General features: G+C 40.4%; 1 protein-coding gene across 1 annotated transcript in view; it reads right to left on the bottom strand.

Moving 5' to 3' along the window:
* mbtps1 (membrane-bound transcription factor peptidase, site 1) overlaps positions 1-12381 on the bottom strand; it is a 38115-nt gene extending 25734 nt beyond the window's left edge. Inside the window, exons 1-3 of the mRNA XM_036152078.1 lie at positions 12210-12381; positions 3128-3651; positions 1156-1419 (exon numbers count right to left, since the gene is read on the bottom strand). Coding sequence (XP_036007971.1) covers positions 1156-1419; positions 3128-3332 — 469 coding nt within the window. The 5' untranslated portion in view covers positions 3333-3651; positions 12210-12381. The remainder of the gene's footprint in view (positions 1-1155; positions 1420-3127; positions 3652-12209) is intronic.
* Positions 12382-13433: the final 1052 nt, after the last annotated feature.

Genomic DNA, 13433 nt, shown 5'->3' with positions numbered 1-13433 from the left:
ATATTTTTTTTTTAATATTTTTATTTATTTTTTTATTTTATTTTTTTTAAATATTTTTATTTATTTATTTATTTTTCAGTATCTCTTAAAACAGATTTTTAAAGAACGGTTTTTATACATGTTTATTTATTTATTATCATCATTATTATTATTTTTTTCTCTTCTTTCAAATTTTTATTGTGAATATAATGTAACATGCTCCTTTATGTATCTATTTATTGTCTTATAATGGAATTTTTATAGTAGAGTTATGTGTGAATGCAGTGTGACACATAGTTTGGACTATGTAGCAGCCAGAGTCTGTAACCCAAATCAAATTTCCTTTGGGACAATAAAGTTAATCTATCTATCTATCTATCTATCTATCTATCTATCTATCTATCTATCTATCTATCTATCTATATCCCCGAGTTACACCTTCTTACCTCTCTGGTCTAGCCACGTTAATCGTGTTGAGCTCATATGATGTTCCTGCATGAACTGGGGATTAAAGCTTTAACTGTAGTTTAGATAATTTATCCTATACCACTTAGACCAGATTGGAATAATTAATAGGTTAGTTTTTAGGAACTACTTTTAACTACTTGCACTGTTTGACACAAACTTTCTTCATAGCACCATGGTTCCTTATGGGTTCTAACTATGACTTAAATTGCAACAAAACCAAAATTGAATGACTTTAGAATCCACTGTAAACTTTTCTCCAGAAGCTCACACCACCCATAGTGAGGCAGCATGTTTAGAAGCAGGCCGGGGGCACACTGGGGTCTTTCATCCAGTGCAAGGCTCGGGGCGTAACCCCTCCTGCCCACTCTGACTCATCTACTCCCACCCAAAGAGAGAGAGAGCTAACAGACGTTCTGTGTCCTACTTCCCATCCCCCTTCAACGCAACCGTAGACCCGTCAGCACACCCCCGATCTGCCCCGCACTTTGTGTCGGGATACACAATCCTGGGCCGCAGCACAAACAGTCGGCGAGGACAGAAACGCGCCGAGCAAACAGAGACACTGTGTGAAAAGCAGCAGCTGAACCGCTTCCTGTATCTGTTCGGAGTTTTAGATTTCTCAGACAGCCGTGCCAACCCTGCAGTAAAAAAAAAAAAAAAAACCCGGATACTTATCCGCACACAAAGACAATCTACTGTGCGACTCACAGGGAATGTATTTGAGGGTTCGGAAAACTTTGCGTTGCGGCGTCACCCTCTTGATGTAAGGGTGGTCCTCTAAGGTCAGCAGGCTGCTGGATGAAGCTTGGCGGATGTGGATGAGCTCGAAGTCGCTGGGGAAGTCTGAGGCCGGGTTCTCCCTGGGAACAATGTGCCACTCCAGCTTTTTGTCTCCAGCTCCCCGCAAGGCGCTGCTGATGTACAGGCTGCGGGCTTTTGCTGAGAAATACCCTGTAAACGTTACAATGTACTCTGCAGAGACACAGAGAGCGGGGATAGGTTAAAGACCAGAAATGGTGTTGCTGCGCATGCTTTTCAAAGGTTAACAACAAATGTAAGATTTCTAGCACATATTTAGCTACAAACAGGTTTCCCAAATGTTCTACAAAGTCACACAGACTGAGCCAGCAACTAAAGTGGCTAAAGTGAACTTCGAACCTTGTCATTGGTGCCAACTTGTCCTTAGGCACAGCCAGCAAAATGTTCAAATGTTTCTTTATATGAGAACCAAATGGGCAAAGAAGTCTAATTTACAATTTGAAACAGATCAAACTGATTTACGTGAGTAATTGGCATCTTGTTTTTTAATCAACTCCGGCAGATTCTCTAAAGATCTCAGATCTGGGAACTGCGATTGTCATGGAAGAGGGTTCATTTTGTGTCTGGAGAACCGTATTGCTTCAGTTATAGCTGCAGATCTTAACTTTGGATCCTCACACAGTGGAGAGATTTTCACTTATTTTTTCTCCACCAGATTTTACTTTGACAAGTCCGGGAAGTTCAAAGACCCTATTAAAGGACGCAGTCTCACAAAAAAGTTTTCCAGGCCCTTGGAAAGATGCCCACAGCATCACAGATTCTCTATCATACTTTATAGTGAGTACGAAATGTTGTTTAGCACTATCACGGGAACATTTAGTGTAAAATGCTCTGACAAATTTTACATTTACTATGAAAAATTGGCAATTTATAAATTTTACCATCAAACCAACCAATAAATATGTAGTTTTAAGCAAATGATTACATGTATTTAATATTAGTTTCAACAAGCGAAATAATAAGTGAAAAGAGGCACAGGATGTTTTTGTTCAATGTCTTAAAACCTTGAGAATTTTGGTCCAAACCGGCTTTTTGACACCTGAAAAAAAAAAGTCTTCTCTTTAAACTTCAAACATTGTTTGATGAGTTGTAAACCTCATTTACAGGTGTCAGGAGAAAGAATAATAGATGTTTGGAGAGAAACCGATCATTTCATAGCTATCAAAAATTAGACTACAATTCTCGGGTCTTAAGAAGTTAGATGAATGAAAACAGCCTTCTTAGAGTTTCTACATTAATAATTAGAATCCGTCAAACTAGCCACTACACTGTAAAATCTACTTTGATGGACCCAAAATAATAACGTTGGTATTAAAAATGTTTTATCTTAACAAGACTCAAAATAATGTATGTTGACATCCATGTTGTTTAGAAGCGTACTTATTTTCTTGTAGCCTTTTTACTTGTTCAACATATAACCGCTTTACTTGAAGAGTATGTTCTCTTGCCTTTCCAATTTTTAAGAGTGGAAAAAGGTCATATGTATACTCCAGGGGAACAGGAATTATTGCCATATCTTCTAAAAATCTCAGGACAACATGACCAACTTTAAAAAAGAAAATTATAAATAAAGAAAAATGGTTCAGTTACATTTATTTACAGGAATTGTTTGGGGTGATTATTGTTAACGGCTGTTTTAGTTAAGAACGATAATCTTTTAATGTGGCATTTTACATGTTTAAGGGACTGAAGTTACATTTTTCACAATTTATGTTCCTGTAATAAAAGGTTAATTGATGTTAAAAAAAAAAAAAGAGTCCTAGCCAGGGGTGAAATTATTGGTGGAAGGTGTTGTAATTATTGTCATAACAAGAAATGTTAAATAAATATTTAACTTTCAACATGTAAAACCGCTTCTTACCGTTTTCAACCACCTCCGAGGAGAAGTCCAGCTTCAGGGTCAACTGGGAGCAGTTGGAAGCAGCTGGCGAGGGGAGGGGCTCCAGGCTGGGGGGCTGATAGCTGGGTCTGGGGTTTGATTCCCGCTCCGACTCCGTCCCCACCGCGGGGAACAGGCCTGCCAGCAGCCCCAAGAGCGCCGACGCCAGCAACAAGAACAGAACCATTTTGGCTCGGAAAAGAAAGTAGCACAAACCGTGTTATCACATCAGAGGTCGAGGCGGAACATTTTCAGGTCCACAGCTCCGAAGATGAGTCCATTCTTCAAACAGCCAGGGCAGCTAGATTATTTTCTTTCTGCGTTTCCTCTCCATGGTGGCGGTCCAGAGCGGCGGCTCAGCGACAGGGCTGGAGAACAAACGCGGTTGCCATGTCGGGAGCAGGAGCCGTCAGAGCATGAGGAGATGATGGCTAGGAGGACGGTGATAGGGAAAAGGATGCAGGTCTCAGTCTGAGATTATTCTGGATTCTTTGGGGGTTTTTTACCTGAAAAAGAAAAGTGAGAAGTTAAAGAATAAAGGAACAGAAGCCTAATAAACACACAAATGATAGTTTATGACAGTTAATTTCGGTTCTTCAGTAAAATCAGTAATATATCTATTGTCTGACATAATCCTCGCAAACATATTCCAGAAACTTGATTCAAGTGTTAATTAGTTTCCAAGGCAGAGTGAATTAAACTAAACATGTACCAATAATCCAGAGGTTGGAATCGACCAATTTTCACTTGATCGATCAATCAAAAATATCAAACATTCAGCCATTCATCCACGCAGACGGTGGCGAGCTTCATTTATCGACACATCTGCCCACCACCAGCTGTCAGCTACTGAGACAGTCAGAGTGGGGAGTCGAACCGGCAACCCACCGGTTGCCAGGTCAACTCCTTAGCTCTAACCTGACTCTCGCCAGATGGATTTTGTTCCGCAGAGCTCCACACATCCACCTGGGATCGTTCCATTGGAGATGTATTTCAGAAGGAGGGGCCTTATCAAAAATCCTTGCATATGATTGGATAAACCATTTGTCTGCCATCTTTACTGATGTGCTACTTCAACCACTCACAACGAAACCATCGTTTCCACTAATAAAGCCTTTAAAGCCGTTCTCTGGTGTTCTTCTAAAGAATTAATAATCTGTAAATTAGACAACACTGATAAAATGACAACATCAATGTTACCGAGTGCCAGTGTTGTAGTACTCGAGTCCGAGACTCGAACTCGAGTCCGAGTCATTAGCTAAATTTAGAGACTCGTGACTTGACTTGGACTTGCGCACTGATGACTCGAACTTGGACTCGGACTCCTACATTCAGATCATTCTGACTCGGAAATTGAGAAAAAGACTCGACTTTTTTTTTTAATCATTAGGCTATAATTTTAATATGTCATTAGAATATTATTTGGTGTATGATTTTAATATCTAAATGTCGTACCGCGCACGTGACGTCAATATCTCATGAGCAACGCCCCTTGCCGCTAAGGAAGGGCAAACCGTGTGAGAGCGCACGTAGCAACCAGATGCAAAACTGTGTACAATGCAACTGTCTATTTTTAAATCACTGCTGCACCCTACTGCATATTTGTCTACATTTGGTTTACATTGTTTACATTTCAACTGCCTACTGTTCACTGCTGCACTTTATCCGGAAGTAAATTGAAATTTATCCTGTAAGTGACTGCGACTGATCACTGCACTTTATCATGTACTGTAATTCACTGCAAGGTATCCTGTAGAGTTACTGCAATATTTCTGAGCTGTGTGAAAAACGAAATTTCGTTCTGTATGCACTCTGTGTATACAAAATGACAATAAAGAAAGTCTAAGTCTAAGTCTAAGTCTAAGATACAACGATATGACCGACTTTACAGCTGTTAAACTTTCACAAGAGGATGTCCAGGCGCCCATTTTACTGGTAGAACTGTGGAACAACATACCAACGTTCAGCTCAAACGATGGATTGAGTGTCGAGGGCTTAGAAAGACTGGGAAATGGGCTGAGTTGATAGGAAGGTAAGTCGTTGTTTTTCTCCTGCTCGGCGTTCATGGTGTCATTGGCCGTTTTTTTCTGTTTGTAGTCACCGTCCAGGAATCGGTATACATTTTCCGGCCCGCCGAACAATTTAGTCCGGCCCGGTGGCCAAATGCATTATCATTATCCAACGGCTGTATCTCCTCGCTGCATCAACCGATCTGCACCAGATATGTTGTGAGTCATGGGGGAGCGCTGCCGAACGCGTTTGTGGGAATCGCCCGGTGGACGGGCGAGGAAAATGCGTGACAGCATCTGCGGTGGCGGGCGGCCGGCGGTGAGCGAACCCCGCCCGCCGGCCGGCACCACGGCGGTGCGCGAACCCCGCCCGCCGGCCGGCACCACGGCGGTGGCCAATAGGCCGGAGTGCGCTTGGCTGCGAGGGCCGATCGACGCCGCTTGCGGCTTTAACATCCTTCATATGCGGCCTATCAGCGTACCTCGAGTCGCTGTTGCACGTTCCATAACAACAATGTTTAAAAACCACGGTTAGGAGACGTCTTAAAAGCAGTCGTTTTACCGAGTAAAACCAAGGGTAACTACAGCGAAAGAGTTATTAGTGCAATGGAATGTTACTGCTTCATGTCATACATCACACGTCACGGCAAGTTCCTACAACGAACTTGGATCAATAGTGACTCGACTCGGATTTTTTTTTTAATGACTTGGACTTGACTCGGACTTGAACACTGGTGACTCGAACCTGGACTCGGACTCGAGGCATAGTGACTTGACTACAACACTGCCGAGTGCCCAGATTTCTCTAGATTTCTCAGATTTCTTTTTTACTCAATCATGACGCACTGAAGAATTTCCAGGGACAGGTCATCCAAAACGGGGAATCAGGGACGTCTGGTCAACGCTTGGTTTCCTCGCTGCGAGCCAGCATTGTTGTCTGAATCAGTCGCTTCTCTGATACGTCACATCTAGGAAAATCCTGCCCGGTGATCCCGATTGGCTCATCCGTTTTATGTGGTATTGAAATCCCTCCCAATGGCAGCGAGCCCAGATGGATGTGTGGAGCCGTGTGACGCTTGGCAGAACGACATCCATGATATTACCTCAGCTTCTGCCCCACAACAACAACCACAATACTTATTAAAATGCGTGAAAACTAAGAACCACCATTTTCAGGTAATCAACATATCAACAAACATCAAGCACTGTGATGTACTTATGAATTTGATAGAATTGTGATAAAAATTAGGAACGTACTTAAATGGATAAATTATTAAGTATTGAGTATGTAACCATAAATTAATTGTGCTGCGTTGATTAGTTTCCAGGCTTAGTGAAGCTGGAAAGTTATCCAATTTGAGAAATCTGCAAACAAATCTAAACCTCTGAAGTACCGACTACTGAAGAAAACAGCATTAACACAAAGTCTCTGACTGCAGACCCGATTAGGCTATTCCTTCCGCGGTGCCAAAGGGAAGGAAGGGAGGTGTTGGGTGAAGAGAGACGTACAATGATGCGGGTTTTTAAACCCCTCCTTAATTCATTCTCTCGTTTGAAGTAAAGTTTGTGCTGCCCTCTGAAAACAGCTTTGTTAGTGGATAAAGTACACAGAAAAGATCAAATCTAATTCTACCTGTTAGCATAACAATCTGGAATTTTGCACCAAAACACCTTCCTTAGACCCAACCACACAACCTAAACTCATAAACTGCTGTAAAACTGCAGATTATTCAGAAATGTTGTTAAAACGAACCAATCTATTGTTGTTACGTCAAGCCGCATTACAGAAAGAAAAGAACAATAAAACACACTGCAAAAACGGAACTAGAAATAAGTAAAATTTTCTTAAAATCAGTGTATTTGTTCCTAATTTGAGCAGGTTAATAAGATGATTTGCCAGTGGAATATGATTTTTGCACTTTAAATAGGAACAATTCATCTCCATCATCTTATTTCAAGTGCAAGATGTCTAATTATCTTATTTTAGGGGTCAAAATACTCATTCCATTGGCAGATAATCTTATTTACCTACTAAAATCAAGGATAAATACACTAACTTTAAGAACACTTTACTTATTTTTAGATCCGTCTTTGCAGTGCATCCATTACACCCCGACGGATTTGAAATTGTGAGAATCCACAACACAAACAAGCGCCTGTTCCAACGCAGAACAAAAAAAAAATCTGGGCAGGTAAAGATTATTTCCTTCAGGTCTGAACTTTTGACAAGTCGGTAATGAAACAGAACAGCAGAAATGAAAACACACGCAGAGTACGTCCATGAGTTGGGTACGGGTTAAACAAGTTGACCTTTTTTTCCTGCAGAGCCTGTCAGTCTTTGCCGACCTTTATGCCTGGAAAACACAAAGCATCAACACTCCCAAGCCCTTTTTTACTTCTTTGTGTTTTTTTTATTATCCAAGCACCCACTGATCCTCTTTCTAAACACTTAATTTCTGGCTAATCCTGACTAACAGGCAGCTTGATGGCTGCAGGGATTTATTTCAGCAAAGTGCAACATGTCCGACAAATGAGCGTTCAACGACACAGCAAGAATCACCTGTTTAACTTAAACCTGCAGGACTGAGTCTATTGTAAAACTCTAACAAAAAAGGAAACCCAGACTCACATCACAGGACATCCAGCACCTCTACCAATACCACGGGGTTTGTGTCTAAGTGGTTGGGTGTTTAAGTGTGAAGGAGACAATAAAAGCAGATTAAAGCCTTATTTATGCCATGGCTTAGCAGCCGACACGTAAGAATTTGGCAGTGCCGAACGCCGTCTTGGCATTTACGCCTTTGAGGCGCTGACAAAGCGCCGCAGTTCTTATTTTAAACAGTAGACGTCACTGAAGATAAAATCTAAAATCCTGTGTTCAACAACTGGGGTCTGAAGAGGAAGTGCATTTCGACATCCAAAGTTTGGCCTCATAATAGTGGCAGCTTGTCAATAGGGGGCGCTAGGGTGCCGCGTCAATCAATATTCCCCAGGAGTGAATGCTGCTTGTCGGGACTTTGATGCAATCAACTGGTTTCCTTATATAGGACATTTTTGACCAATCTGTATAATCTGACCCAATCTGTATAATATGATTGAACTTGATTTTGTAAAGTGCCTTGAGATGACATGTTTCATGATTTGGCGCTATATAAATAAAATTGAATTGAATTGAATTGAATATTGTAGGAAAAAAAGTGTAGACACAATAAACAAAAATTACAAAATAAAAAGTAATTATCTCTGTTCTCTCATAAAATGTCTTTGACTTTTGATTTTTCAGCATTCCCATTCTATATTTTTTCTTTTAGGGATGCACCGATAACAACATTTGGGCCAATATCAATTTCCGATACGAATTGTCCGCTAACCGATATGCGTGCACACACACACACACACACACACACACACACACACACACACACACACACACACACACACACTTAGGTTTCTGTTAAATTCTGTAAAAGTTTGTACAGACTGAAAACTTTTTACTGAATTTTTGAATGTGGGTTATAGTCTAAACTTACACACTGCTTTTTATCTCTGCTTCATTTAAAACCACCCACAATGCATCACTGTCACTTTAACGTGACCGAACAAAAAACACATGACCATCCCCCTCACCTCCCCTTTTAAACACAAGTATAAGGGGCAACTAGCTTGGTTATTAATATTGGCCAAGTTTTACTTATCGGGCCGATACCAATATGCTAAGAAACGACTAACATACCGATGTTAATGCGGACATATCGTGCATCCCTAGATTTTGGTGTGTGTGTGTCTGTGTGTGTGTGTGTAAGCCTCCTAATTTTAATATTTGAATGCTGTGGGATGCTGGACAAATGAGTGTGTACGTACCTTCTAACCCATTTGGCTTCCATGTGACTTCATGCTGATCTCTAATTGGTTACTTAAGCATTCTCCGTGGGGCGCAGCTCTCTGCACCAATTTGCATTGTTTGTGACATTCTTCATCCAATCAGATTATTTTATCATAGCTGTCTAACAAAGTTACACCTCTGGCAGCTTGGATGCGCCGGCGCAAACGTCACTCAATCATCCGGATACAGACGGAAGAGTCAGACAACAAGGACAAGTCAGGAGAAAATGGAAGCAGACAAGAGACACTGGGTCCATCCAAAGTCCCTTATAGAGGAAGAACTCTTCAGCCAAAGCGGTCGCCATGACAAGCGCTGTCCGAATAGTGCAGTCAGTAGGGCTGGATGATATGGCTTAAAAACAAAAATCTCAGATTTTATTATACCAAATCCAATTAATCGATTTTTTTTTCGATCCTTTTCGTTTCATAAAAATAAATTAAATAAATTATTTTAAAAACTTGCTTTTATGTCAAGAATTTCTTCTAATTACAAGCTGTCAAACGTGTGTAAAAAAAAAAACAAGATGGCAGCCCTGCCAATGTAAACAATGAAAATATAACAACATATATAGCAAAATGTTTGCTGCTAGTGGTAATACACAATGAGCAGGCTTCACTTCAGTTGTGTAACTTCATAAAAAAAAAAAAAAAAAACAGTAAATGCTGCTGACCCCATGAAAGGCCAAAGAGCAGCTAGGAGCAGGATCTATTGTTAAGGGTGTTCGGATGGAGCCTCCGTTCTGACGAAGGCCCAGCAGAGACTGGACTTCCTGCAGCAACTCAAGAGGTGCAACCTTCCCCAGGAGCTGCTGGCCATCTTCTAGACGGCCATCATTCAGTCGGTCCCGCGTTCGTCCTTCACTGTGGGGTTTGGCTCATCCACAGAACAGCACAGATCTAGACTCCAACTATTAGTGCTGTAGAGAGGATCATCGGAGCCGACCTTCCCTCCATCCAGAATGCGTACAGATCTAGGGTCAGGTTGCCAACAGCTCTGCAGGGCCCCATACATTCTGCACACAGACTGTTTAAACTTTTAGCTGCATAGTGTTATTTTACAAAACCAGCCGCCACAGAGACAGTTTCTTCTCCCGGGCTGTCAGCCTGACAAACACAATGGACACCTCACAGCCTCCATAGTCAGCTACACTGCTGTGAAACCAAATAAGCATCTCGCTCTCCCACAACCTCCCCTTGTCTTTTCTCTACATAAAAAAAAAAAAACATCCTATTTTTTACGCTGTATATAAAACGTCTGTACACTGAGAGCACAGTAACCTAAGTCAAATTCCTTGATTCTGTACACAATCATGGCCAAATAAAGATGATTGCGATTCTGACATAAAGGCACACATTATCAGAAGCATAACAGCTTCTTACTCCCAGTTCAACTGACCTTCAATCCTCCCTTCCTCTCCTCAGTCCTAATAACACAGTGGGTAATTCTGCAGGAATGCCCTTTTAACAGATGATTAGAGTGTAAGTGATATAATTAAAAGCCCCCGGCTGCTATTTGCTTAACAGGAGGAGGATCGGCCAGGACTTCCGTCTGGGAGCAGGATCCCACTGGGATGGGAGAGTCAACAACAGGACAACTGGTTAAAACTCAGGGCTGTGAAAACCATCCAATTGGTTAAGGCTGAGCAGTTAAACACAGGTTGGGACCGCTTGCGTCAACGTGTCACCAAACCACATAAAACAGGCCGAGACAAAGATTAGAAAGCGGAGGATAAAATCAAAGAAAGCCAGTAAAAACAACTACAAACCCTGGCAAAAAAAAAGAAGAAAAAAAGCAATAAATATATGGACGATGTTGAGTGGGTCGTTTTGCTTTTTAGGAAAAAACTTGAAAAACATAAATGGCGATGCAAATATGTCTAAAGTTAGGGGGGAAAAGTTTGCAAGAGCCCCTGCAGAAGTTTTTTTTTTTTTTTTTGTCAGTCAAGAGAGACGACAGCTGAAACAACTAAAAGGATTATAAGACTGCCTGAAGAAGGTAAATAAACCCAACATAATAATATGTCGGGTGTTCCCTGAAAGATCTGGAGCGACAATAAACTAAACGTTCAGGCGGCATGAGGGAAAAAACGTCCAGGTAGAATGATGGAGGACATCAAAGCACCAGGACAGAAAACTCAAAGCGACAGGACAATGTCTGTGAGCAAACTGTAAGAAATCAGTGAAAGAAAAACAAAAGTCAACCTAGAACCGTTTTTATTTTCCTCTTTTAAAGGTCGCAACGGCCTAAAAGGAAGCCTTACACTGCAAAAAGGGAACTAAAAGTAAGTAAAATTTTCTTTAAATTTGTGTATTTTCCCTTGATTTGAGCCGGCAAATAAGACTATTTGCCAATCGAATAAGAGTTTCGTACTTAAAATAAGAATATTTCATCACCATCATCTTATTTCAAGTGCATGATATCTAATTATCTTATTTTAAGGGTAAAAAGACTCATTCCACTGGCAAATAGTCTTATTTAGCTACTCAAATCAAGGGAAATTATACTCATTTTAAGAAGATTTTGCTTACTTTTAGTTCCCTTTTTGCAGGGTAATAGACAGTAGATGACTGGAGCAAAGATTGATTAATTGAAACATTTTATTCAGGGGAACAGGGCAGTCATTATCTCTCCAGGAAATGCAAAGGTGGACATTTTTTATTTGTTTTTTTTTTTTCTTCCTAATGTCCCTGTCAGTTTTGAGTTGTGTATTTGTTTTTCTAACAAGAGTAAACAACTGACAGATCTGATGTGCAGTGGCCCTTTTTATACATTCACCACATAACAAATAAATTGGGTTTGCATTAAGTGGAGAAACCATAAATACACACACACATCAAAGATGGGTATAGAGTGACTTCATTCAGCTCCCTCTCGTGTAAAACATATGCTTTTTTTTCTAGGACCACAACAGCCTTTACTTACAAAAACAGCTGTGTTAAAACGACCTTATCCGAATGATCGAGGCAAATATTGTTACACGTAGAGAAACACAGACATGCCCGAGGAGAAAGCTGACGTTAAAGACTGTAAATGTGACAAAAAGCTCTACTTTGTCACCAGCGTTCGGCTCTGTAAACAGATCCGTTTTAATCACATGTAGATCGTTAGCTCGTTAGCTTAGCGCTGGTTAGCAGCAGATGTTTGGGGGGGTTTGTGTGCTCTCCTGACTCACCGAAGTCTGACAACGAGACGGGCTTGGCGTTTATCCGTGTCTTAGTCTCGGTTAGTGTCCGTGTAACGTGTTGTTGTTGCCTGCTTGATGCCTGGTTACACCTCCGCTGAACAAAAGCTGCAAAGAAGCTGGACGGTTCAGCCGCAGAGTGCCTGGTCTGTGGGGGGCGCCATGTTTGGCTAACAAGTTCGACCCGAGTCAGGAGATGTTATTAGCTTCTGCTTACCAATATTACGGGTGGGTTCTCCCATTTTGTTAATCTAATTTTAATAATGTAAAAAAAATAGCTTAAGTATTTGCACTTTTGTTGATATGTCTTAATGATTTTTTTAAACTCCCGAATGATAACAAGTTTTGGGGTTTATGTAAAACCTGGCAACCCGCAGGGCCTCCGTCCGCTTCAGTCCAGCCTGAATGGTGTCCAGTCGTTCTGCGTTTCTGCCAGGAGAGGGCGCTGTTTAATATAAAAAAAACAGTGGAGCGGTTTATTTTTTTTCATTTTTATTTATCTGACATTGAATCCAATTTAGCCCGTCGTATTCTATTTACTGCATGGATATATGTACTGGGTTTGCTTTCCTGTATACATTGTGTGTATCCTGTGTGTGTATGACACAAAATAAATATACCAAGCTCAAACTTTCAATCTAGTTAAGATTGAACTTCATTAGAAAATGTTTTGATTTTCCCTTTTTGTAGAGGCTTTCTTAGCTTTGACATTAGTAGGATAAAGAAGTTCCGTTTTTAACCAGTCTGAAATGTCTTATTTCAAGCGATAACTTATTATACTAATTACAAGTTATTATTTATAAAGAATATTTTTTTAGCTGGATAGTTTTATCCTTAATATGGTTGTATTGCCTAATTTGAATAGTATTTTATGAGGTACACATTGAACTTCCTATGTACTATTCATTTAATCTGTTCATAGAGTCTTTTTGAATGAATTGAATATTGAAGGTACTATAATGATTGGGAAACTGACAAATGCTGTTAAATTGTCTCATACTTCTTATATTTTCTATTCTACTCTTAATATAATACTCCTAATATTTTATTTAAGCTGAAAAGTTCCCGACAATACTCTGAAACAAACACTCGAAGATAACTGACTTGAAAATCTAACAAATTTGGTTAAAAATGCTAAAAGATGTTACAGTCATTCTGCTTACTGGAAAAATACTTAAGTATTTCCTCAAATATTTTTTTCCATTAATCATTGCG

The sequence above is a fragment of the Fundulus heteroclitus genome, chromosome 2, assembly GCF_011125445.2.
Source record: "Fundulus heteroclitus isolate FHET01 chromosome 2, MU-UCD_Fhet_4.1, whole genome shotgun sequence".
NCBI lineage: Eukaryota > Metazoa > Chordata > Actinopteri > Cyprinodontiformes > Fundulidae > Fundulus > Fundulus heteroclitus.
Note: the sequence above shows the minus strand (reverse complement) of the source record. Positions and strands in the feature narration are given on the sequence as shown.